General features: G+C 51.4%; 1 protein-coding gene across 4 annotated transcripts in view; it reads right to left on the reverse strand.

The window, feature by feature from the left end:
* The window catches only part of UPP1 (uridine phosphorylase 1), a 27,656-nt gene continuing 931 nt past the window's right edge, over positions 1 to 26,725 (reverse strand). Inside the window, exons 1-9 of one of the 4 annotated variants that reach the window (XM_039235679.1) lie at positions 24,725 to 24,746; positions 20,261 to 20,338; positions 12,433 to 12,496; positions 8,349 to 8,466; positions 4,782 to 4,940; positions 3,725 to 3,839; positions 1,296 to 1,505; positions 866 to 1,012; positions 1 to 295 (exon numbers count right to left, since the gene is read on the reverse strand). In XM_039235679.1, coding sequence (XP_039091610.1) covers positions 138 to 295; positions 866 to 1,012; positions 1,296 to 1,505; positions 3,725 to 3,839; positions 4,782 to 4,940; positions 8,349 to 8,466; positions 12,433 to 12,476 — 951 coding nt within the window. In that variant the 5' untranslated portion in view covers positions 12,477 to 12,496; positions 20,261 to 20,338; positions 24,725 to 24,746 and the 3' untranslated portion in view covers positions 1 to 137. Of the gene's footprint in view, positions 296 to 865; positions 1,013 to 1,295; positions 1,506 to 3,724; positions 3,840 to 4,781; positions 4,941 to 8,348; positions 8,467 to 12,432; positions 12,497 to 20,260; positions 20,339 to 20,444; positions 20,619 to 20,670; positions 20,956 to 24,724; positions 24,747 to 26,725 lie in introns of those variants that run through there. The other 3 variants (XM_039235677.1, XM_039235676.1, XM_039235675.1) reach the window with 3 other exon arrangements.

Genomic DNA, 26,725 nt, shown 5'->3' on the forward strand with positions numbered 1-26,725 from the left:
GTGATTTTTTTTTTCAAGTTTATTTATTTCAGGAATCTGTGTGCCCAACGTGGGGCTCAAAGTCAGGACCCCTCAGGCTGAGCCAGGCTGGCACCCCCAGTGGTGATTTTATTTATAGCAACTGCAATCTCACGTTTTCAGAGGTTTAGGGGGTGGCCAGCGGCCGCGAGGCGCTTCTTGATGAAGTGGCCCACCAGGCGCTGCGGCCGCTTCTGGTACTCAGCCAGCACCTCGTGAGGACTGCTGACCTGGTCCCCTTCCAGGCGGTTCAGCAGAGTGACACACACCACAGCCGCTGCAGGGAGCAAACGTCACATCAACACAAAGTGCCAGGTTTCCAGCTTTTGCTTTGCTGAGACTGGACGAGGAGTCCCCTCTGCTATCCCCCAGGGCCCCCTCAGCCTGCACTTCGAAAGGAAGCTCTTCAGTAAGTCCCAGGGCCGACTTGGGGTCGGAGGGGGGCCCTATCCTGCCTTCAGAGGCCAGGCTTCTGGTGATTCTGGAAGGCACAGCTGGACCTTATAGGGGACACTAGGGACTTGGGGGTGGAACCCCAGGTCAGAAGTCCAAAGAGCTCTGAAAGCAGGTTCAGGCAGCGTTCACGGCTTCCTGACCTGAGCCCACGTGGGTCTTCCTCATCCCATTTAGAGGCATGCGGGCCATCGCGGACCTTGCATGGGACTGCGTGGCGGTCAAGGGTGTCTGAGCACAGGGCTGGACAATGCCAACCATCCACACACGTGCCTTGGGGCAGGGTGGGCAGAAGGCAGCGGCTGCTGGTGGAGGGGGGGTGGAGGAGGACCCGCACAGGGGCCTGGAGGCTGAGCCCCGGAGGGAGGACCCTGGTGGCCAAACGCTTGCCCACCTTGGAGCCCGCACGCGCCGCACATGACAGCCAAGACTGACGACTCCATCTCGATGTTGCGGACCCCGGCCGCGTGCGCCGCCCGCAAGTACTGCTGCTTGTCCTTCTCTGTGTAGGAGCAGAGGGCACCGTCCAGACGGCCTTGCCCTGCAGACACATGCAGACATGCCACTGTTGTCCTGGGCACGCTCATCACTTGCACATTGAAAGCACCTACTGCGTGCCTGCGATGCACTGCCCGCCAGGACCCAGGGACACAATGGATCCCTCCAGGCCCTGCCCACCCTGGAGCCCAAAGCGCCCAGTCGTAAGCAGAGCGCTGTGAGCGCCACAGAAACACGGAAGAGAAGGGAGCCCAGGGGTGATGGAGACCCCCGCCCCTGTGCAGGAGCCCCACCCGCCACCAGGAGGCGAGGCCCGTCCCCGTCACCTTCGTAGAAGTCCGAGGTGCACATGGTGTTCCCCAGGACCGTGGGGAACTCGTGCAGGTCTGCACCACACTGCATCAGCTCCTGTGCAAGCCGCTCATCCAGGTGTGTCCTGTGAACCACCCGCTTCCCCAGGACCATCTGCTCAAACACCGGCTGGAAGGAGGCATCCACCGCCTGGCGGGTGATGACCACAGAGCCAGGCTCCAAACCTGGAGAGAGAAGCAGGCTTTGCAGCCACATGGGGCACACAGGGAGGACGCCGCAGAGCACGTGCAGAAAGGAAAATGACACATCTACACACCAAAATACCAGGACACCCTGTAAGGTTCTAAAAGGGAAGTCACTAAGGATCCATTTTCTGCATCAAATTCTTTTTCTGATGACAGAGGTACGGCATAAGCACGGCAGAGAATACGGAAGACAGAAGAGCAAAGAAACGAGATCTCCAGGAGCCCCGTGTCCCTGCCTAATGTGCCCTGCCTTCCAGTCACCACTCTATAACTGGCACCCCACTGCACAGGTGACCACAATGTGCTGAACTGGTCCCTGTTCCGTGTTTTCTCATTATTTACAATTTCAAAGAACTACAAAAGTAGACAAGAACCCTGGTGCACCCCAAACCCAGCTCCAGCAACGGCCAATTCCCAGTCGATCCTGTTTTCTTTTCATCCGTGTGTTACCAGGTTCCACGTCAAATGCTTCCTGGGGTATTTTCCTACTTGTAGGGACATTCTTCTCTTATTCTTTGATCTTACAATAACTTTGTGTGGGATTTGACCGTGAGCCTTTCCTGATGCTTACGGGAGCTGGAAATTGGGTTTCCTAAACATTTGGGAAGGAGAGAGGAAGAAGCCAAGGGATGGCTCTAGACCCCCCCAGAGCAGCTGTTTTCATGAAAGCTTAGCACAGTGTGTCCTGCACCCCTGCATGTGTCTCTGGATTTTCTCTCCCGTGATGTTCTGGTCCCTCCTGGTCATCAAGACCCTCCTCCCTGCAGCTGGTCCCACACTGGGGTTGAGACTGAAGGGTGCTCAACAGCTCTCCTTCCTTCATTAGCCGGGGGAGTTTGTGCCCCTTCCGAGGTCCGTGTCACCCCCAAGCTGGGGCGTGTGAACTCCCCCCCTTCCTCGGAGTCCCTGCTGGCTACTTCGGGGGTGGTCTGTTCTCACGACCACAAGAAGCCCTACAGTGGCTCTGTGCTTCTTCCTGAGCGGTGCCCGTAGCACCCACCCACCACCCTTATGCTGGAATTCACGGAGATGCCACACCATGCCTTGTCACCAACGTCACCTGGGGTCTGGGGTCAGCTCTCTAGAGGCTGTTTTTATGGGGCTATTTTAGCGGGTGCAAAATCAACACCACGTGCTCCACAATGCTCTCTGATCATCAAATGTAAAAATTCTTCCAGAGCAAGGACCCAGAAACTCAGACTTTTAGCGTCTTTGGCAGATGGTGGTGCCAGGTGCACATGCTGTGAGTATCCATCTGGAGAACGGCACCAGACACTACATCCGCTGAAGGCCACCACTGCTCAGTCGTCGGTACGTTTCCCTGAGAACAGCTTAAACATGGGGTTACAATCTTGCAAGCTCTGGTGTTTACGTGGCAATCTGTGGGTATGCATGAGAAAACGGGATGATGCATCCAGAAGACATGGGGTCTATGACGGTCTCCACCCTAGTCAGAAAACCTAAATTCCAGAAGTGCCATCAATCCAGGAGAGGCCAGGTGTAGGCACATGGGCAGGGCCAGTAACAGCCGGTACGGGCTCCTCCGGGTGGCTCCAAGCCCAGGGCGGGTGCAGGTAGGGAGACCCCCACCCGGCACAAGGCACAGGAATGTCTAAGTCACAGAGCGAACAGCTTCTATAAAGCAAATGTGTCCGGGGGGCCCTTGGCCCTGAACTCGGCCTTGAGTTCATCCTGTTCTCAATTTATAACATCCTGTTCTCTCTTTGTGGCTTTCAGAGACAAAACGAGACGTGGTCAGGATCAGCCGGGGGATCCTTTAGGCAACTTAAGGACACTTATCTGAACACTGTGTTCCGTCTCTCTCTGATTTTCCCGTCGGTTTTCTCCTAAAGTGCTTGAGTCCTTGCAGGAATTGGGAAGCGCAGGGGGCAGGAGAGAGGCAGAAGTGAAGCGGTTAGAAGCCACAGCGAGAGGCAGGCGGACAAGCAGACTCCACGGCCGTCCCGGAAAGATGAGGTTCTGCACATGCTGGGCTTAGGGCCTTTCCACTCCCTACTGCTGCGGAGAGGGCCTGGACAGCCGGCGGAACCAGAAATGGCACAAGCTTCTCCTCACGCCTCCTGTCACGGAGCTTCCTTGAACAGAGCCGGGCAGAAAGCTCTTCGTACCCAAGCCCGCCCCACACTGGGTCTGTGGCAGGCGCGGTGGCCCCAGACAGAGGCCCTCTGCACACTCACCGATCCCGCCCGAGGTGCCGATGCGGATGAGGGTGACATCGGAGCAGCGGGCATGGTACAGAAGCTTGATGAGCTCGTGCAGCATGATGGAGGTGGACGGGATGCCTATGCCATGCTAGAACCCCGGAGAGACGCCTGTGTTACGTCAGGGAGGCGGGGCCGGTGCGCCCTCCTTGCGCTTCACACCCGCAGGAAGACAACATGACCTTCCAAATATAAACTCAAAAGCTACTGGGGCGCCGGGGTGGCTCTGTGCGTTGAGCATCCGACTCTTGGTCTTGGCTCAGGTCATGATCTCACAGTCCGTGAGTTCGAGCCCTGAGTCAGGCTCTGTGCTGACAACGCAGAGCCTGCTTAGGATTCCCCTCTCTCTCTGTCCCTTCCCTGTGCTCTCTCTCTCAAAATAAATAAAATTAATTAAAACTATTGACACTTTGGGGAACGCAAACCTTCCTATGAAGGAGTGGCACGGCTGGGCCTGCACATCTGTGAAGCAGTTGGCAGCCGAGGATGGAAGCTCAGCAGGGAAGCAACAGCCTGCTACTGTATTTAGCGCCAGGCAATGAGCATCTCCACGGGCCAGAGACACCAGACAGATGCCCGCGCCACGCACAACTGTCAGTTTTGTGTCTCCTCCTTCTCTCCCTGTGCTCTCTGCTTCGGCCACCGTAAGTAATGAACGGCTGGCCCCTCGGCCACCTCACTAGCCTCCTATTTCAGAGGCCTGCCTGGTGCCACGTCTCCCACAGAGCCCGTCCCCAGCGCTGTTCCCAAAGCGGGCCATGCCCTGGTACGTGCGTTGGTCACATGTGACCTTGCACGGTTCATGCCTCCGTGGGTCATCTGGACACAGTTCATGCCTCCGTGAGTCATCTGGAACTGAGCACCCCCTTCACACACTGGAGTGGCTCTGGACGGTTTGTGCTGCTATAGAAGTCTCACCCCGCCCCTCGCCTGACTGCGTAAACAGGTGTCGCGGGATGGGCCTGCGTGTTCGTGGAGAGCAGGTGGAGGGGCGGCTGTGGGGGGGAGGCTTGTGGAGCCCCAGGGTACTCACACTGACAGACAGCACGGGGCCCACTTTGAACATGACGTAGCGGTCGGTCCCCACGCACATGTTGGGATATTCCGCGCCTGGGCGGTCAAGGCCCAGCTCTTTGGCCATGTACTTGATGAAGGCTTCCATCCGGGTGGGACTTCCCCCGATGCACACGAACTGAGGCCAGAGAACAGAGCCCCATCAGCTGGGGCACAGAGCACCCCATAGATGGCGCTACACAGACGCAGACATCCCCGTCACCTAGATGCTGCTGGGAAAGAAGGCCTCTGGCCCCACCCCACGGCTCCTGTGTCTGGGGAGGCCAGTTACGTGTGCTTTTTGAGTAATGCAGAGGCCGGCGATTTGGGTGCTCACGCAGAAGCACCAGGTCACGGTCTGCACGATGCAGGGAAACCAGATCCTCTTATGGCGGGGGAGGGAAATCCAGGGCCCATGCCTGCCCGGCCTCTGTCCGCCATGTGCATGGCTAGCTTGTTCCTGGACAGAGCCTCACCGTGCGACCGGGGCCCTGGCCCATCTGTACAACAGGCTTCTAACCAACACCTCCCACCCAGCCATCCAGGAGCCAAATGGCCAAAGCAAAGAAAGAGCCAGGCCGGCCCTGTGGGAGTCGGGAACTAGTAGAAATCAGGTGGGTGGATGGCTCTCAGAAAAGTAAAACCTAAAACGTGTGAAGTGTTATATACACAGCCTTATTTTTCATTTTGTTTTACACAAGAAGAAAAAGTAAATGAGCCCGTTTTAAGGCATTTGATGATGAAAGAATTATTAGTTTCTAAACATGACAAAAGAAGTTCCCACAGCTTAGAAAAGTTACAGGTTAGGGGCACCTGGGTGGCTCCGTGGGTTGAGCGTCCGACTTCGGCTCAGGTCATGATCTCGCGGTTCGTGGGTTCGAGACCCGCGTCGGGCTCTGTGCTGACAGCTCGGAGCCTGGAGCCTGTTTCAGAGTCTGTGTCTCCCTCTCTCTCTGACCCTCCCCTGCTCACGCTATGTCCCCCACTCTCTTAGAAATAAATAAAACATTAAAAAATTAACAGAAAAAAAAGAAAAGTTATAGGTTAAATTCAAATGCATGGAAAGCAAATACATTAAGAGCACGACACGTGGCAAAGGAAACATCAACAAAAGGACAAAGCAAGATCCTAAGTGGGAGAAGACATTTGCAAATGACACAACCAATAAGGAATTTATACAACTCAACAGAAAAAAAAACCAAAAACATTTTAGGGGCACTTGACTAGTGCAGTTGGTTAAGTATTTGGCTCTTGATCTCTATAGTTTGTGAGTTCAAGCCCTGCTTGAGGCTCTGTGCTGACAAAGCAGAGCCTGCACAGAGATTCTCTCTCTCCCTCTTTTTCTCTGCTGCTCCCCTCCTTGTGTTCTCTCTCTCTCACTCAAAATAAATTTTAAAGCAGCAAAAAAACAAAAACAAAATAATCCATTTCAAAAAATGACCTTAAGAGACACTTTTCCAAAGACATCCACATGGCCAACAGACACAGGCAAAGATGCTCAACATCACTGATCAACAGGGAAATGCAAATCAAAACCACGAGGAGACACCACCTCACACCTGTCAGAGTGGCTGAAATCAACGACATGAGAAAGAACAAGGTTGGCGAGGATATGGAGAAAGGGGAACCTTTGTGCACTGTTAGTGGGAATGCAAACTGGTGCAGCCACTCCGGAAAACAGTATGGAAGTTCCTCAAACAGTTAAAAATAGGGGACAGCTGAACAGTTCAGAGGGTTAGGGCTCTGGCTCTTCTTGGTTTCAGCTCTGGTCATGATCTCAGTTCACAAAATGGAGCCCCATGTTAGGCTCTGCATTGACAGCATGGAGCCTGCTTGGGATTCTCTCTCTCCCTCTCTCTGCCCCTCTCCTGTTCAAACTCTCTCTCCAAATAAATAAATGTACTTTAATAAAAAATAAAATTAAAAGTAGAAATATCAAATGTCATATGATCCAATAATTCTACCAATGGCTATTTACCCAAAGAAAATGAAAACACTAATTCAAAAAGTTATACGTATCCTTACATTTATGGTGGATTTACTTATAATAGCTACTACATAGAAGCAACCCAAGTGTCCGTGGATAGATGAATGGATAAAGAATATTATATATATATATATATAATATACACACATATGCACAACATATATTATATACACACACACATATATGCACATATGCATATACATATACATACAATGGGTAGTACTAGGTATTAAAAAAGAATGAGATTTGCCATTTGCAACAACATGCATAGAGGTTAGAGAGTATAACACTGAGTGAAACAAGTCAGTCAGAGAAAAATAAACACGTATGATTTCACTCACATGTGGAATTTAAGAAACAAAGCTAATTGGGGCGTCTGGATGGCTTAGTCGGTTAAGCGTCCGACTTTCGCTTAGGTCATGATCTCGCGGTTCGTGGGTTCGAGCCCCGCGTCGGGCTCTGTGCTGACTGCCAGCTCAGAGCCTGGAGCCTGTTTCAGACTCTGTGACTCCCTCTCTCTCTGACCCTCCCCTGCTCACGCTGTGTCTCTCTCTCTCAGAAATAAATTTAAAAGAAAAAGGCTAACTGATTAAGAAAAAAGAGACCAACAAAAAAACAGACTCAATACAGAGAACAAACTGGTGGCTGCCAGAGGCTAGGGGGATGGGGAAAGAGATAAGAAGGATTAAGAGGCACATACTTTCAGTTACGAAAGAAGTGAGTCATGGAGATGAAAAGTACAGCATAGGGAATGTCCTCAACAGGATGGAAATAACATTGGTGACAAATGATGATCACATTATCATGACGAGCACTGAGCAAGGTGCAGTATTGTTGAATCATTGTATTGTGTACCTGAAGCTAATTTAACACAGTATGTCAATTATACCCCAATTAGTTATAAGCAACCCGAGTAAATCTTTCTTAAAAAAAAAAAAGAAAGAAAGAAAGAAATGAACACACGGAGAGTTGTCTCAGTTGGAAGAGAACACTGTGGCCGGTAAGACAGACCCATGGAGAATCAAGGAAATTTTGAGTCATTTGCTGTTTTGATTTTGAATCTAAACATTAGTCCATCTTTACCCGCAGGTATCGGACATTCCAAAAGTCTTGTACCAAGGTAAACCAGCACGGAGGAACTCAGGACTTTGTGGGGAAAATGGACTGGAAGTTGCCTTCAGCCAAATAAGCCATAAAAGGAAGAAAAGACACGCCCTTTAAATTACAAAGAGACACATGTAATCACGCATTTGCTCTCCTCCCTGTTGCCCTACAGAATGTTCCGTGATTCCTTTTTCCTTTTCTCCCAGTGGAGCATTAGGAAATCTATTTTATATGGTTCCCACTACACACTGAATTTGTAAGAGATTATTTAGGGACCAATATGGCAGAACTTAGGAGATTTCCTTCGTAAACTCATTAGGTTACTTAGTTTAAAACCAACGATTTGCAAAAATCTGGTGAATATATAACTGGATGACCTTGTCCTCTGTGCCCATATCACCTATGAGGAGAGTGATCCGAAGACAAACCCCTAGAATCAAAAGTCCTGCCTTTTACCTTCACATCTCCGAACATCGCCGGGAGATCGTGCGTGCTGGTGCTGAGATGGAAGTGGTAGAGGACATCTTCTTGCAATGCTGCTACATTTGGGTTGGTAGGTTGTACAAAGTGACCACTGCCATGAAACAGAAAGGCGAAAGGTTGAGAGAGCACCAGCACCCAGTGGCCAAAATGAGAACAGGGGCACCCCGTGTCGGTAAGGTGGGGCACCCTAGCACCCTAAGTGCTGCCGCCTCCCTGTGGCCATTCTGCCCCCTCCTCCTTCCCCACATCCCCTCCCCACTCCCCCGGTCCCTGTTTGGAGGGTAATCAGAATGAACTCAGAAGAGCACAAGAAAGTACAAAGATCAAAATGCTGAATCACCCCATAGAAGGTACAGCCAGATGCTACCCAGCCCAAGTTTATCTGACACCTAAACTTGGCTTTATTGTCAAAATAATATGTTCACATAGGAATTATGGATGGAAGTAGAAGAAAAAAGAAAAAAAATGCTTCTTGTTTTCCCTTCCAGAGATAACCTTTCCAACCCGTACACCCTGGGTTTAATTTTTCTTGTCTTATTGCATTAGCCAGTGCTACTCCTGTGCAATGTCCAGTGTGAGGGATGACAGAAGACATCTTTCCATTTCGGTTTTCTTTTCAGTGTGGCCACTTGAAAGTGTGTGTGGCTCACATTATTGTTTCTTTTTTTCCTTTTTCTTTTTTCTACATTTTATTTATTTTTTGAGAGCCAAAGAAAGAGACAGACTGCAAGAGGGGTAAGGGCACAGAATCTGAAGCAGGCTTGAACCTGTGAACTATGAGATCATGACCAGAGCCAAAGTCGGCCGTCTAACTGACTGAGCCACTCAGACACCCTGACAAACAAACATTTCTAAGAATTTTAACTTGATAAACAATCCATGTCCTGCAATACAAATTGTACGTGACGCCAAATGTCACATGATCACAACTGACCAATGGTACTTCTCTCTCTCTCTCTCTCTCTCTCTCTCTCTCTCTGCTTCGGGATTGTGAGTGATAGTCTCCCATGCTCAGATGCTTGGTCTCAAGCTACAGTGTTTAGCAGAAATCAGTGATTTTTCAGAACATTGGAAGGTGCCAACAATTGGTATTAGTATATTTTTGTCACTTCCAAGCAACTATGGACAGTCCTTGGCTTTTCCATCCAAGAGTGAGCTTAGAAATGCTTGCTTCATTCTAGGTCAGGCTGCCTGCAGATAGAGACCCTTTCTTCTGCCGCCTTCTTGCCAGTTACAGTGAATATAGTATATGACAAGAGTTTATTAATAGTGTACTATAGTCAACATCCGTGTGTGCGTGCACAATGGTCCTCATGCAGATAAAGATTCCATGAGACCAACAGATAGCAATGATTCGGTTTGTAATGATGAAGGTCATCCTACACAATAACCCTCCTCTCTCTGGTCTCCCTCACACCAGCCACCAAGGTTTTCAAAGGTAAGTGCAGGTTAACTTGTTTTTTCTTTATATTTTGTATTTTCTTTATTGTGCTGCATTATATTACAGTGCTGGAATCATTTTTATAGGAACATTTTTGGGTTGTAGAATGAACCATCTGAGTTTCCATTATTTCTTATGGGGAAATTCACTTTGATATACAAGCACTTTGGATCACAGGTGTTTCCGGGACGAATTATGCTCGCAAACCAAGGTCTGACTGTATTGATTTTGGCTTAGGGTGTGACCACATGGGTGACTTCCTGGGAGAGCAAGCTATCCATAAACTGGTATAACTAAGTCATGAGTTCCTGCGTGTACCAATCACTCTGCTGGACCGGAGAGGCTGCCATAAGGCACTTTCCAAGATGCCCAAAATCGAGTAAGGAAACTGGATGACAGCGAACACAACCACAGTACAGTAGTAACTGCGGTAAGACAGAGAAGGGCCCAGCATCCAGGCCACGACAGCACCTGCAGCCTGCGGGGCGGACCCAGCCGGAGTCCCACTGAAAAGGTTTTGTCGGCGCACAGCCTTGCCCCCCTCTTTACAGAGTACGCGGCTGCTGCAGAAATTCTGACACCTTCATGCAGTCATGGCTTCCTAAGCTCCTCTGATGACAATCATCACTGCTGACATGACGGCTGCTACATGTTTTCAGGGCGTTATGTGCCCACAGAGGGCCCAGCAGAAGGGCGGACCGGCAAGCGTCAGCACTGATGCAACAGGATGTGATTAACACAACTTTGCCACATATTTCAAAATGGGACTTTTTCCCCCCTCTCTGGTTCCAGGAAGAGAAGGAGAAGGAAATAAGACATAACTATGAAAAACAGCAATGCTTTTATATTTTTTAAAATTGTTTATGTTTTTATTTTTTTGAGAGAAAGAGGTCCAGAGAGCAAGTGGGGGAGGGGCAGAGAGAGAGGGAGACACAGAATCAGAAGCAGCTCCAGGCTCCAAGCTGTCAGCACAAAGCCCAACATGGGGTTTGAACCCACAAACCGTGAGATCATGACCTGAGCCCAGGTCGGATGCTTAACCGACTGAGCCCCCAGGCGCCCCTGTAATGCTTCTAAAATAGATAAGTCAGGCACAGACCGTAATGAACCAGACGGTGTCCGAACTTACTTTTTTTTTTTAATATTTTTATTTATTTCTAGGAGAGAGAGAGAGAGAGAGAGTGAGCAGGGGAGGGTCAGATAGAGAGGGAGATACAGACTCTGAAATAGGCTCCAGGCTCTGAGCTGTCAGCACAGAGCCCGACGCGGGGCTCGAACCCACGAACTGCGAGATCATGACCTAAGCGAAAGTCGGACGCTTAACCGACTAAGCCACCCAGGCGCCCCCCGAACTTACTTTTTAAAAGATTTTAAAACAACACACCAAAGACATTACTTGGAAAACTAGTTCTCTCCTCCACACACAATTTCCAGTCACTTCATCTGGCTTTGTCACTTTACTCCTTTAACAACTGTTCATGGAGCCATAAAGGAAATGCAAAATGGATGTGAATGGGCTGATTCTATGAGCTGCCCGGTGCCTTGGGACAGGTGCTCAGGGACTAGAAGGGATGAGGAAGGGAGTCTAGGGCAGGGGGTGGGTGGAGAAGGGAGAGCTCAGGGCAGCCAGCCAGACCCGATCCCAGCCACCCATCAGGCCTTGCGCTGGGCACAAATACAAGCATTAGTACCTGGGAGGCACTCAGCTCTGCAGTAGAAATGTACCAATAGCTCACGCATGGAGCACCTGGGTGGCTCAGTCGGTTGAGCACCTGACCCTTGATTTCGGCTCAGGTCATGATCTCACAGTTTGTGGGATCAGGTCCTAAGCCGGGGTTCTCTGCTGTCAATATGGAGCCTGCTCCGGATTCTGTGTCTCCCTCTCTCTCTGGCCCTCCTCTGCTCGTGCCTTCTCCCCCACTCTCTCTCAAAAATAAACATAAATTTTAAAAAATCGAATAGCTCGTGCATAAAAATCTACTTCCCGCTCACGACTGCCGCAGAGGCTGGGTTCTAGCAGTACCCTCTCCTCAACTTATGGGCTCACTTGAAGATTAATGTTTTCCATAAGAGGCTGCATGAGGGAGCCTTCGAGCTCCTGACACCACAGCTGCCACTCCAGCTGGGTCCTGTCCATGGCCCTTGAGCCCAGCTCCAGGGCTCCCCCAGGGAACCCCAGCAGAGATGCGGGACATCAAGGGGAACGAGGAAACCAAAATAGTGTTGGATTCAAGCCCATGTAGGAATCAGGATTAAGGCAAGAAAATTGTCCCTTGGCCGCCAATGCATAAATAGACATAGAAGAGGGGCCGTCAGGATCACCAACCGGAATTATGGGACACTGTAAAGAAAGTATTTAAGATGAACCCTAACAGGGCCGGGAGACAAGCGGGGGCCGTGTTTCCGGAGGGGCAGCAGAGGGGCCCTGCGGGAGCCTTCTGAGCACGGAGCTGCCCACACGCCGACACCAGACACCGCACCGGGGCTTTTACCATCTCGGTCCCAGTCTCTGCCACCAGAACCAAACGTGGTGGGTGGCTCTCGGAAAAACACGTCACAAAGTAATCACCATAAACCCAAACATCGAACCCAGCCTGCGGTCGGCTGGAACCTTACTTGTGATTGGCACCTTTCTTTGTTTGGAGTCCAGAGGAAGCCATTCTCTCAGCGGGGCAGGACCCTATGAAAAAACACCACAGGACGTTATTTTTAAAAAAAATTTTTTTAAATGTGTATTTATTTTTGAGAGATAGAGACAAAGAGACAGAGCATGATCATGGGAGGGCCAGGGAGAGAGGGAGACACGGAATCCGAAGCAGGATCCAGCTCTGAGCTGTCAGCACAGAGCCCAATGCGGGGCTCGAACCCACGAACCGCGAGATTATGACCTGAGCCGAGGCCGGACACTCAACTGACTGAGCCACCCAGGCGCCCCCAGAATGTTATTTTAAAAGAGTCAGGCATATAAAAACTCTTAAGAGCTGATTTGGCAAAAATCTACTGGAACGGGGCAGTGCCAGAATGGAAGTTGTCAGGAATGCGTCGTCAGGACCCAGGAGAGAATCATAGGGAGCAGGTGCGGACGCAGAGTCAGGAAGGCATAGGTGGATCAAGCGTAAAGCCTGGCCAGCCGTTTGCCAGCGCTCCTTCTCAGTGATTTAACTTGACTCCCTCGAGCCGTTGACAGGCTCACACTTGGGTCCGCCAACCTCCAGCCTCCAGACCTCCACCTCGGCATCAGATCTGACACCTCAGTCCAACAGCCTAATTCGTGTAATTGACTTAACAGTGGGCCTCCCCCCCCTCCCCCCCCCGCCCCCCCGCACAGTAGGAATGCAGGGCACTGGGGCTGTCGGCCCGGCCTCGCTGGCCTGCGGAAGCCCGGTGCGACCAGCTAGAACTCTGTGCACACTCACAGCACGTCCCATGTGTGTTATGCGACCTACAGGGTTGCTAATTTCCGAGCAGCTAGCAGAAACACACCAGAGGCCATGGCGGGCAGGCACCACGTCCGGTTTCCCAGCCTGGCCCCACAGACCACTCCCGGCTGCCCACCCCTGTGGGATCTCAGGGATCAAGGACAGCCCAGGAGGGAGGCAGGGGTCAGGGAGAGGTCTGAACAGTGGAATTTCCGGCGCCTTCCAAGGAAGGAGAGAACCCGGCGCAAGTCAGCCCCATCTTGCCACCACCCTAAAGCCAGGGGTAGAAGTCACGGGCGTGGCCGCGTTATGTTACTGGGGCTGGGTGATTGCAACACTGACCGAAAACCACACCACCTTCTCTGATAAAGAGGCGCAGAGGTGGACAGCGAGCGTGTAGGCGAACTCGGTTACTAAAGCCCCACGTCCTGCCTTAGGGACAGGAAGGTGAGGCCAGGTTAACCCAACACCCGAGGGGTCATGAAGCCGGAGAAAAGAGCCTGCTCTGTCGGCCAGCTCACCAGCCACAGATCAGAAAACCAGAGCCTACCTACATAGACCCCCAAAGGCCTTCCTGGAGAAAGTGGTTGATAACCGTTATCACCAGTGTGAATATACTGACCATTTTTGGCAAGTCCTGAAACCCAGAGACCGTGAGGTACCACTCCATTTCCGACTCGTTTACTCCAAGGGGTTTTATGTTCATAACAGCCTCCAACTGACCCGCTCTCTCCTTAAAACTCGGGCCTCTCCTCTGGTTCCCCGATCTGCCTATGGTTTTTAGCCCAGTCACCGCGTCCTGGCTTATAACTCGCTTTCCTTCCCGGATAAACCCATCTGTTGCTGGGAAATAACCGACAGTGTCTACTGTGTAAAGTTAACATCGCTTGGTGGTCACTGGTGGGAGCAGGCAGGCGGGGTACCCACGGCCCTTTGGGGCCCACGACTTTCTCACCCACCCTGGGGTTGCAGGCGCTAGCTCTCCTGGATTCTGAGCTCTGTGCTTTGTGTCCAAGCTCTTCAAACATCACCACGGCGTTAACTTTTTTTCTTTCTAAGCACCTCTGAGCGTATTCCTTTGTCCCTCCATCTGATTCCTTCTGGAGCCAGGCTGTTCCTGAAAAGCCTCAAATGAATAGGATCCCAGGTGTCAAAATGCTTTGAGGGTACTCCCTGCTACCAGGAGTCTGGCAGTTCTATGTTTAAAAACTAGGCTCCTGGGGCACCTGGGAGGCTTAGTCCGTTGAGCGTCCGACTTTCGCTTAGGTCATGATCTCGCGGTGCGTGGGTTCGAGCCCTGCATCGGGCTCTGTGCTGACTGCCAGCTCAGAGCCTGGAGCCTATTTCGGAGTCTGTCACTCCCTCTCTCTCTGACCCTCCCCTGCTCACGTTCTCTCTCTCTCTCTCTCTCTCTCTCCTAGAAATAAATAAAACATTAAAAAAAATTTTAAATAAAAACTAGGGTCCTGGGGCTCCTGGGTGGCTCAGCCAGTTGAGCATCCAGCTTTAGCTCAGGTCATGATCTCATGGTTCGTGGGTTTGGGCCCCACGTCGGGCCCTGTGCGACAGCTCAGAGCCTGGAGCCTGCTTCAGATTCTGTGTCTCCCTGCCCCTCCCCCATTCATGCTCTGTCTCTCTCTGTCTCTCAATACTAAATAAATACAAAAAAAAATTTTTTAAACTATGGTCCCGGGGTGCCTGGGTGGCTCAGTCGGTTGAGTATCCAAACTTCAGCTCAGGTCATGATCTCACGGTTTGTGAATTCAAGCCCCACGGATCGTGAATTCTGTGCTGACAGCGTGGAGCTCACTTTGGATCCTCTGTCCCCCTCCTCTCTCTGGCCCTCCCCAGCTTATGTACTCTCTCTCTCTTTCTCTCTCAAATAAATAAATAACCCTATGGTCCCTCTGCATGCACATTTATAAATAAATGAGCTGACTTATCGAGGAGTAATTCAGAACTTCGATGGCCATGATGGGGAACGTTCCATCTCCCCAAACTTCATTTTCTCAAAGCTGAAATGGACAACCATGGCCCTAAAATTGACAACACTAAGTGGGGCTCCCATTTCGATTGGTATTTTGAAGCTTCCAAGCGCTGTCCAGGGTCTAAAATTGCCTCACTCCAAAATACAATTTATAAACTGAAGGAGGCAAACAAACCATTAAAAAGGAAAGAAGGGGGCGGGGGGCTGATGCCTCTTGTTCCCCTCCCCCACTTCTCTGCCCCGGAGCTGCCTTCCCCTGTTCTCTCTGCACCTGCCCGTCTCCCCTTCTCCTTCTCATCTTTTTTGCCTTTCTGTTCTCCTGGTGCTCCCCGTGCATTCCCCTCTCCTGAGCCTATAAAACCCGCTCCTTCAAAGTTAAGTCTTCTGAGGATCTAAATGGTCCCCAGACTAAGGCTGAACTTGGAGCCAGAGTTGAAGAGCTCTCTAAAGCAGCCGCGGACCCCCACAGGTTTGCTAGAGAACTGCACATAGTTATTCAAACTTTCCAACCTGCTCTCGGATTTGTAGCAATAGACCCACACGCATGTCGCTGGGGCCAGCCCAAACTGGTCACGTGCTTTGGCAAGTCTGTGCTGCTTGGCTAGTTTTACACTTTATTCCCGAATAAGCCCACCTGTTACTGGTAAAGTAACTTGCAGTTTTAAGAGAAACAGGTATATACAGTTGAGCCCAGAACAACGCAGGGGGTTAGGGCAGCAGACAGAGTGTGCGATGGAAAACCTGACTGACTTCTGACTTTAGATTCCTCAGAGACTTAACTGCTACTCATAGCTTGCTGCTGACTAGAAGCCTTCAGGAAAACATAAATGGTTGATGAGCACAGATTTTGTATATTTTATGTATCATATACGATACTCTTAAAGTTGGAGAAAAGAAAATGTCATTGAAACCATCATAAAGAAGAGAAAACACAATTACAGTACTTTCTGTATTTGTCCCAAAAAATCCACAGGTAAGTGGATTTGCACAGGTCAAACCCCTGCTGTTCAAGGGTCAGCTGTATTTGGCCTTCTTCCTTTTCCTAGAGTGGTGAGCAGTTAAGGGGTCTCTTGTTATGTTAATGAGGTGCTGTTTGCAAGGCCCCAGAGAATGGGGGCTGGTTGCCAGGGAAACCAATCGCTTGATTCGAGGTTGAACCATTCAGTCCCACCCCTCACCTCAGGCGGTTCTGGAGGGGCCTGCCAGAATCAATCACCAATGGCCAATGACTTCATCAATCATGTCCTTGTGATGAAACACCCACAAAACCCCGACAGACAAGGTCTCAAGAGCTTCTCAGCTGGTGAGCATGTGGAGATGGAGGGACAGCGGGTTCTGGGAGGGGTGGGAGCTGGGCGCCCCCTCCCCAGACCATGTCCTGGGCAGCTCTCTCTTCCCTCTGTTCCTGAGTTACATCCTTTTATCACAGACCAGTGATCTAGTGAGTGATCTGTCCCCCGAGTCCTGTGAGCCGCTCCAGCCAATTCGCCAAACCCAGGGAAGGGTCGTAGGCGCCTCTAGTCTGTAGCTGGTCGGTCAGAACCCAGGTGACACGTGGACTGGCGTCTGGGGTGGGGGAGGGGCCGCGCCGGGAGACTGAGCTCTCAGCCTGGGGGGTCTCACGCTGCCTATCCGGGTAGATGGTATCTGAAGTGAGTTGAATTCTCTGACGCCCTGCTGGCGCCCCGGTGGCCTCGGAGAATTAGTGGCCAGAAGCCCACGCACGCATCAGAATTGTAATCGCTGACCAGCATTTTTGCTCCTGATTCCACACATGCACAGTATCCATCAAACAGATTTACACAGACGGCCGCGCTTCCGCAGAGGTCTGGTCTCCAGGAAATGCAACCATCAGCAGGACCCTGCAGAGACTGGCCCCAGACAGCCCCCGGGGTCCGCTCCCCTGCCCTGGGGGCCCTCACTCCACGGGGAGAAGTGTGGCTGGAGATCTGCGCCCCCAGGGCCAGCGCCTGTCTGGCTGGCAGTGTCCCCTGTGAGAGCAGTAGGTACTCCTGCCCCCCAACAACCTGCCCCCTCCAAGATGCTAATTGTTCCTCTGCGGCTGGGGAGCCAGGCAGCAGACAGAGAATTGAAAGAGGAAGAGTTAGAAGTGCCCTCCTGGGAGGCAGCAGACAGAATCCAGGAAAGGAAACCAAGCCGCAGAGAGAGTGCCACTCTCCACGCCCGCTTGCTTTTCTCGCCTCGGAACCAGAGACATCACCTCCCTGCCCAGTCTGCTGCCCCAGACCTCAGCGCCCCCTGAGTCCATGGGGGGGCCACTTTCCCAGGCCCCCTTAGTGCTCGCAGGCCCCCCCTTCCAGGCCGTGAGCCTCCCCATGACCCCGCCCAGCACTTGGCAAAAGATTTAAGCAACTTGGTGTGCAGAAAAAGGCAGACTTTTGTGTTGCTCTGGTTGGAAAATCCCCTGCTCCCCCGAGGTCACTCAGGAGCAGAGCGGCTGTGTGTGCGGGTTTGCACGCGGGTGGGGGATGGGGGGTTCAACTATACATTGTAGGGTCCCCCTGATGGGGGCGTGTGGGGCATGCCGGGGACCAAGTACAGGCTAATAGCACCTGCCCCCCGACCAGGTGGGATGCGTGTGACATTCCTGGGACACTCCTGGTTGCCAATGAGAGGAAAGAAAGCAGCTGGTTGGCTGATGGAGATCACAGTCACGCTGGACAGGAGTCTCCTTCAGTGTACGGAGAACTTGGTAAACTCTAAGAAAAAGGCAATCTTATCCAGAGCCTGAACCCTAGAAACCTGTAGACTCTGTTTCCTGGAGCCCTAATATCACCGCATCAGGATGGAAGGGTGACGTGGGAAACAGAGGCGAATGAAAAATCCAACTCCCTTACATCCTACGGCCCAGTGACAAGTCCCTGAAACGGGCAGAGTGAGCTCCCTCTGGGAGCTCACCTGCCTCCTGATGACACTTTGCTGGGGGCAGAAGGGAATCTTGGCTCAACTATCCTGACCCCCGGGGACCTCGTGAGTCTACTTTAACATATAAAAATTCTTTAGAAACTTCCTTTATCTCCGCTGCCCCAGGACATATGTGGCCGTCATACTCCAGGCTTAAGGCCCCTAATATACATCGAGGAGTCCCATGACTGAGGTTTCACTAAATGGTAAGAAATGACATTTCCCTAATAACAGCTGGCCCTCAAGGTCCTGGAAACCTTGTTTCCAAAATTCCTTGGACTGACTATCCCTGCCCCCTCCCCCCCACCCCCCCACCCCCCGCCAACCTGAGGCCTGTAATGAGTTACCAGTCACGACCCCAGTGCAGCTCTGCCTGCCCACGTGTTGCGGGACTTTGTACCTCAGCACCCGGGATCCGTTGTCTCCCCGCTTTGAAGAATGAAGGGGTGGCCACAGAATGAGCAGACACAAGTTTATTAGAGTATAAGGTCAGGGAGGAAGAAGAGTAAGATGCTTCATCACACGTGCCGCTATAGGCAGGGGTCCTTGTTCGACAAGGTTCTGGTCAGCACCCCTTCCCTCCCCTCGTCCCTCCTCAGGCCCCACCCCTACTGGCTGGACAGCTCCGGGTGCTGACGTGTCCCTCCCTGATTGTGTGTCGAGTCAAACTGGTCATGCTGTCCCACATATAACACAGGTTTTATGGTTTAGCTCCATATTTTGATGGTCAGAGTCCTGAGGGGGACCTGAGGGGGAGTAGGTGGGGTCTGTTACATTCTTAAGAGGGACTCTACGCCCCCAAGGGGGTCTGCTGTAGTCAACGGCTCCCAGCATTGTTCCGAAATACATGTTTTTCCCACCCAGGGACCTCAGGTCCTAAACCTTTCCCTCTCTGCCTATTTTATCCTATCTTTCCCTGTTATATGGGGTTTATTTCCCTGTGCTTTAATAAAATCACCTTTCTGCACCAAAGACGTCTGGTCTTCAAGAATTCTTTCTTTTTTTTTTTAATGTTTTATTTATTTCTAGGAGAGAGAGAGACAGCGTGAGCAGGGGAGGGTCAGAGAGAGAGGTAGTTACAGACTGAAACAGCCTCCAGGCTCTGAGCTGCCAGTCAGCACAGAGCCCGACGCCGGGCTCGAACCCACGAACCGCGAGATCATGACCTAAGCAAAAGTCGGACGCTTAACCGACTAAGCCACCCAGGCGCCCCCAAGAATTCTTTCTTGCCTTTTGGCTCTGAACCCTTGTTGCCATCACCCCTGATGAGGGAGCATAAGTCAAACTAACACACCCCCTCCCTGCCCCAGGTAGGATGTCTGACATTCCTCAGGCACTCCCCGCTGCCCAAGGACAAAGGAAAGGAAAAAGAAACAAATGGTTAATGGACAGAGATCACAGTCATACAGGATAGGAATCTCCATGAGTTTACAAATGTCTTAGGAAATTAGAAGAAAAAAGCAATCTTATCCATAGCCTCGTCTCCAGAAACCTATAGACTCCAGAAACCCCAGTTTCCTGGGGCCCCAGCATCACCCCCCCTCCACAGTGATATGGGAACAAAGGCCGGAAGGAAATGGCATATGGTACCATTATATTTCCTTGTAACCTGCAGCCCATTGACAGATACTCAGGCAAGCACGGTAGAACAGAACATTTCTCCAGGAATGTTTCTGCCTTCCTAGAGGGAAACAGCCTTACCCTGAGGACAGCAAGGCCTCGGGGATGCTGTGAGCCCTCACATCCCCTCGTCAGCACATCAAGGTCCTTCTGGAGGCCTCGCTCTGCCTTTACCTCCCCTGACTCCACAGTGTACATCCAGTCCCTCCTCCCAAGCCCAGTGCGGCTCTCTCTGCCCGCGGGTCCTGTCCCCGGGCTCTCATAAAATCGCCTTTTTGCACCAAAGACGTCTTCAAGAATTCATTCTTGGCCATCAGCTCCAAACCCCACCATCACCCCAAAACCCCATCGCCCCCACCTGCCCACAGAAAGGTCAAAGCCAGGAGGAGGTAAAGGGGGTGTCTCACTTCCCAAGAGCCTTCTCTCTAGACCAGCCAGAGCGGAGGGTGGAAACCAGGAGCCAATCCACCTCCAGGAGCGGTTTCCCACTCACCTGGATTCTTCTAGCAGCCGCAGGTGAAGGGCAGGTGAATGGGCAGTGTGGCGAGCAGGCTTCAGGTGAAAGAAGACACTGGGAAAGAGAAGGAAAGAGGGAATCACTATTCAGGGACCCAGCGCTATGCCTGCATCTCAGAGGTTTTCAAGAATATGCGCAAAGCTACATTATGTTTTCTGACCTTCAAAGGAATCAGCAAACGGGGCCAGTCCGTGAGTGTCCTGGTCCACAGCACGGAGGCCAGAGCTCAGCCCAGCAGGGGTTCGGGGTAGAAGAGGAGACACTCCTGTGCGCAGGGTCCCCACCACCCAGCGTCCACCTCGGTGCCCTGAACTCTAGCTCACAACGTAAAACCCCGTCGGAGGCCTCCCCGGGACCCTCTCTCGGCCACAGAGGGGAACACACACCTGAAAGTGCCAGGTGCACTGATTTTCAAGCACCATCACCTGCCCCCCTCCCCCGCCCCCCGCCACGCAGTTTCACAAAGAGATGTCATTCTTAGAATTCAGCGAAGATTGATTTCCGATGACCGTTTTTTAAATTGTTTTGCTGATGGAAAATCGTCGAGCACACTGGACATTTTCCCCTCCCACAGAGAACGGGTATCGCGAATTCTGTAACAACATGCCTGGAACTTTTCCAGTCTGGACATCACAGAGTGACCATGGCATTTCCTGTTTCCCTCAGGGCTGAGAAGAGTCACCTTGCAAAACCCAGTGACTGTGTAGCCCATTGCACTGTCCACCCCCGCCCCCGCCATGAAAGGCCTCCTCACCCGCCACTGCGAAGCAGGGTGAATTTAGGTTCTCACTTGGTGCTTTGAGTTCACTGGGGTCAGACTTCACGTACTTTGTCACAGAATTAGAAAAGGCATGAACTATCTATAAAGTACCAGAGAGGGCTAAGCATACATGCATGGGGCACTTGACTTGGGGACGACAGGTCAGAGGCCAAGTGCTCAGGCAGTGAGTCCATAAAAAACTTGAGCAGCACCTGGAGGTGACTGGGGACCCCATGAAAGGCTTGAGGTGGGGAATGACAGAAATGTGAGGTCTCTGTGAAAGGGTCCAGAGGAAGCCATTGCCACATAACAATGCAATACCTGAAGACACAGAAGTCCCTGAAATCCCTGGTCTGTCTAAAAGTGGAGCCTCCTAAAAGAACTCAGTTGTCATGAATTACTCTAACTCTTCTCTGAAAAACAAAAACACCCCCAAAAAACAAAAAGACACTGTCACTCTCCTATCTCCCATCTATTTTCCTAGGAAATATTTTCTTTCCAACGTCCTTTGTTCTCTCCTATTTTCCTAAAGATCACTAATCTTTCCAAAGTCCTTTGTTTCCCTAAGTGCCCTCTCTGCAACCCCCATGCCCTATTAAGCTGGTAAATAAGCCCCCCCATTTTTTAGGTAGACTTCATGCCCAGTACGTGGAGCCCAGTGAGGGGCTCGAACTCACAACCCAGAGATCAAGACCTGAGCTGAGATCAGGAATCAGATGCTTAAACAACTGAGCCACCCGGGTGCCCCCAAATTCTGACCACCTCTTAGAGCCACATTTTTCTGTTAACTCCCATGTACATCCATAACTACAAATCCATTTTTCTTGCTATTCTGTCTTGTCACTTTGATTTGCAGTCCCCCAAGGTACTACCTAGGAGGATAGAAGTTTTTCCTCCTCAGCACACGATTCCAACATGGTTGGGCTGGAGGGACAGACAGCATGAGCAGAGACGTGGTACGAACAGAAAAGCCAGGGACGTTCTGGATTCAGGCGAGAAATCCTAAAGGCTGACAGGAAGGATGAGTCTCCCATGAGCTAAGATGACAGGGAAGGACCCGGTGTCATTTCCCAGGCATGGGGCTAAGGCTAGCTGTTTCACCTGAGACACCTGGGTTCTGCACAAGGTGGCGTGTGCATCCCCCCACGTGGGAAGTAAAGCTTGAGGGGTTTTCCACGAAGCAGGTTTGAAAAGTGAGAGATGAGGCTAGCTGGGGGAAACAGGGCCGGTAGGAATTCAGGGTCTAAGTCAAATCCCCGGGACCAAAAATTGAGGGAAGCCCAGGACACGAGAGGGACATCGAAGGTAGGAAGGGAATGGCCCTGGCTAAGTCCTATCGCTGTGGAAAGAAGCACTGATTCAAAACCGTCGTTCAAAACTGATCTTCCAGGAGCTCCTGAGGGGCTCAGGCGGGTAAGCGTCTGGCCTCGGCTCAGGTCATGATCTCATAGTTCATGGGTTCAAGCCCTGCGTGGGGCTCTGTGCTGACAGTGCAGAGCCTGCTTGGGATTCTCGCTCTCCCCCTCCCTCTCTGTCCCTCCCCTACTCATGCTCTCGGTCTCCAAATAAACAGATAAGCATTAAAAAAAAAAAAAAAAAGTGCAATCTTTTAGCATCATTGGCACTGGATGATGGTTGTGACACTTTATGCCCCTTTGTCCTCAGGAATGGGGTGTCCCTGGAGAGCAGACAGCTCTTCCAAAGCCCAGCCAACAGCTCAGCAGGTGAGGTCAGCCCGGAGGCTGTTTGAGGCACTGTATCTTCTAACATTGTCCCAGGATATTCAAACTTCACACCAAAGCACTGATACGTCCTGCTTCCTGAAGAGAAGACTCCCTTTACCTCCCTAGGACCCCAAAGTCTTCTCTACACCAGGGGAGCATTTCCCATTCCTGGCTCCGAGGTTCAGCCTCCCCAAGAACTGAACCTGGTTCAGGCTCTGAGGATCCCTTGCTGTGAGCACCTGGGGTCTCCCCACCCACCCGCTCCCAGATCCAACCTACAAAAATAAATACCCACAAAAAACCTTGTGGTTGCGTTTGTTTTTTTCTTTTCTTTTTTAGTTTTAACCATTAAACTAAAAATCAATAGGTGGGTTACTCTGTGTAAATAGCATGGTGTATATAAATGAATGAACATAGTTCGAAAGCAAATGTGTGAGTGTTCGTATGTGTGTGTGTACGGAAGAGAGGGGGGAGGAAAAGGAACAGTGTTTATCTTCAGAGAGTAGGAAAAGTTGAAAGTTTCATTTTTTTTTATATTTGTGAGGTTTTGTTTTTTGTTTTTGTTTTGATAGAGAAGGAGAGAGAGAGAGAGCACACCAGCAGGGGAGGGGCAGAGAGAGAGAAGGAGACACAGAAGCTGAAGCAGGCTCCGGGTTTCGAACTGTCAGCACAGAGCCCGATGTGGGGCTTGAACCCACGGATCACAAGATCATGACCTGAGCTGAAGTCAGACGCCCAACCTACTGAGCCACCCAGGTGCCCCTGCGAGGTTTTTTTATATCATTAGTTTTATTTATTTAAGTAACCTCTACACCCAACCTGGGGCTTGAACTCACCAGCTCCGAGGTCAAGAGTTGCCTGCTGGCTATCTGAGCCACTCAGGCACCCCTATTTGTGTTTCATTAAACAATGAATTTGTAGGGGCGCCTGGGTGGCTCAGTCGGTTAAGCGTCCAACTTCGGCTCAGGTCATGATCTCACGACTCATGGGTTCTGGCCCTGTGCCGGGCTCTATGCTGACGGCCAGCTCAGAGCCTGGAGCTGCTTCGGATTCTGTGTTTCCCTCTCTCTCTGCCCCTCCCCTGCTCATGCTGTCTCTATCTCTCTCTCTCAGAAATAAATTAAAAAAAAAACAAAAACAAAAAAAACAATGAATTTGTATTAATCTTATGATCAGTAAGGATAACAAAAGAAGTCCACTTGGGAACAAAAGCCCATGGAAATAACTCCCCCTTTTTTTTTTTTTTTTTAACTAAAATGTTACTGGGGTGCCCACAAGCACAGAAAGTCCTGGGACTAAGAATGTAATTTGTTGGATCCTGAGGTTTGTGCAGAGGGGAAACTAATAGGTCAATCTGGCCTCCAAAGAGGGGAAGGGAAGGGGCAGATCGTCAAATATTAGGCGACTTTGGGCCAGAGCAGCTTGCCTGGTGAGAGGGAAGAGAGGGAGGGGGGGAGAGCAGCCTTAAAGGGTGGGGCAGCGTGTGAAAACCCCTTTGGAGGTTTAAGATTTAGACTTTCATTCCAGTTCAGGGAAATCACTAATCCTTTAAAGGCAAAGGAATCCAACCAAAAGTCTCTTTAACCCAGAAGACCCCAGGAGGGTAGAATGAGCCAGAGGGGTCGGGTGGGCAGGGTAGGGCAGAGTAGAGCAGAGGAGAGAAGGGCAAAGGGACAGGGAAGCAGCAGAGGGGAAGGGGGGCCCGGAAGGACTGGGCTTCCAAGATATTCCCTGGTCTCTGGATTTCAGCATTTCTAGGTCACTCCCCTTGCAGGGGAGCAGCCTGGTGTGGCTTTGACCTCTGGCACGGGAGGCCAGTTCAAAGCTGGCCGGGAAGCTGCCACCTGTGACCTTGGGTCAGCCAGCCAAGCAGGTCACTTGGCCAAGCCCTGACCTGGAAGGGAGACAGACCTGTGGTCCCTGCTGTGGGCGTTTCCGAGTCCCAGGACAGCTTACCATAGACACCCATCATAAGAGGACCCACATGGGGCGCTGGGTGGCTTAGTCGGTTAAGCGTCCGACCTTCGCTTAGGTCATGATCTCGCGGTTCGTGGGTTCGAGCCCCGCGTCGGGCTCTGTGCTGACTGCCAGCTCAGAGCCTGGAGCCTGTTTCAGAATATGAAACACACTCTCTCTGACCCTCCCCTGCTCACGCTCTCTCTCTCTCTCTCCTAGAAATAAATAAAAAACATTAATAAATAAATACATACATAAGAGGACCCACACCCTGCGACCAATTCTGTGTCCTCTAATTTGTGACTGCAGTTTCTCTTCAGATCTGTCAGACAACGAATGTCAGTATTTCACGTATAATACTTGTTAAATACTGGAGCCGGGCATACTTCTGTCCATTGGAATTCTCAAAGTCAGAGAAAAAAAAGAGTGGGGGTGGGAACAGTCCCCAAACAGACTCACTTGCCCCGGGACGGCAAACCAAGATTTAGACAGCTGTTAAATCAAAACCAAAGGGAGACCGGCGTTAAAAATTCTGAACAGGAAAAAAAAGCTTAGTCATACGAAGTTTGGGTTTGCAACGCCCACCTTGCCCAGCCACTTTTTGCCTACGCCTTGAGAGCAAAACTCTCACTGCTTCCCAAGGTCAGTATGAGGTAACCATGCACCAGTTCCCCACCATTTAAGAACTTTCTGGGGTGACTAGATGGCTCAGTTAGTTGAGCATCTGAGTTCAGCTCAGGTCATGAGCTCATGGTTTATGGGTTCGTGGGTTCGAGCCCCATGTCGGGCTCTGTGCTGACAGCTCAGAGTCTGGAGCCTGCTTCCAATTCTCTCTCTCTCTCTGCCCTTCCCCTGCTCATACTCTGTCTCTGTGTCTCTCAAAAATAAATATTTCAAAAATTTATTTAAAAAACCTTTCTAATATTGTAGTCAAAGTCCTGTGGAGAAGAACCATGCCTTCCCACTCAATATGGGATGCATTATGATGACCGTAGACCCCTGACTCCCATCCTATGTTCCGGTTCAAGGGCTCTGTGCTTGCAAACTGTCTCTTTTTGGCGCGTGCACAGTAACTTTTACTAACTGCTACTCTGGTGAATCATTGGCTCCATTTTGTTATTTCTGAACTTTGACAGTTCTAACCTATCAGCCTCTCCGGAGTCTGACCTTGAACCAGCCCACTTGCAATTACCTGGTCTGTATAGTGAGAGACTCCTGCCCTATGCCCAAAGCAAGGTGACCTTGGGGGAAGGATCTTTTCCTTTTATAATAACCTTTGTCTTATCCAGTGCCCTCCCAATTCCTTCACCCCCTCACTCCCCCACCTCCGTTTCAGCCTATAAAAGTCTTCCCCTTGTATAGTTCCTGGGAGCTCCTTTCTGCTGGCTGGATGGGACCCTGCCACATCGGTGCAACCAAATAAAGCCAATTAGATCTTCAAACGCACTCAGTGGAATTTTGGTTTTTAACAGTAAGAATCATCCTCCAAAAGGTAACTTAACCCCTGAAGAAAAGGTGGGGGGTGTTCTCTGGTTTGAGCTGTGGAGAAGCCGGTCCCCACCCCGCCCGCCTCTACCTGGAGGTCACACAGGCTGCGCTCGCTCTGCTGCGGCGGGGGGGGCGGGGGGGGGGTGGGGGTCTCGGGAGAAAGGCGGCGGGGGCAGGGCCAGGAAACACACGCCTGTCCCCCCCCCCCCGCCCCCGCCACCCGCGCGCTCCGAGAGCTCTCCCTGTGCACCCTGCTCCCAAGTGCATCCCCCATCCCCTTCTCCCAGAACATTCTCCCCCACGCACCCGCTGAGCGCTGTTTCAGCATCCTCCGGGCGGCACATCTTCCCCGCGCCCCGCCTCGTCCGCCCCGCGCGCGGCTGCCGGGGCGCCCTCCCCGCGCCCCTCACCACACACTCCTCTCCCCGCACCTGCTCCCCACACCCCTGCTCATCCTCCCGAGGTACTCTCACCGTACTCCGCTCCCCGAAACCTGTTCCTCCCCAACCCAGA

The sequence above is a fragment of the Hyaena hyaena genome, unplaced genomic scaffold (genome assembly GCF_003009895.1).
Source record: "Hyaena hyaena isolate Hyena2069 unplaced genomic scaffold, ASM300989v1 scaffold_101, whole genome shotgun sequence".
Taxonomy (NCBI): domain Eukaryota; kingdom Metazoa; phylum Chordata; class Mammalia; order Carnivora; family Hyaenidae; genus Hyaena; species Hyaena hyaena.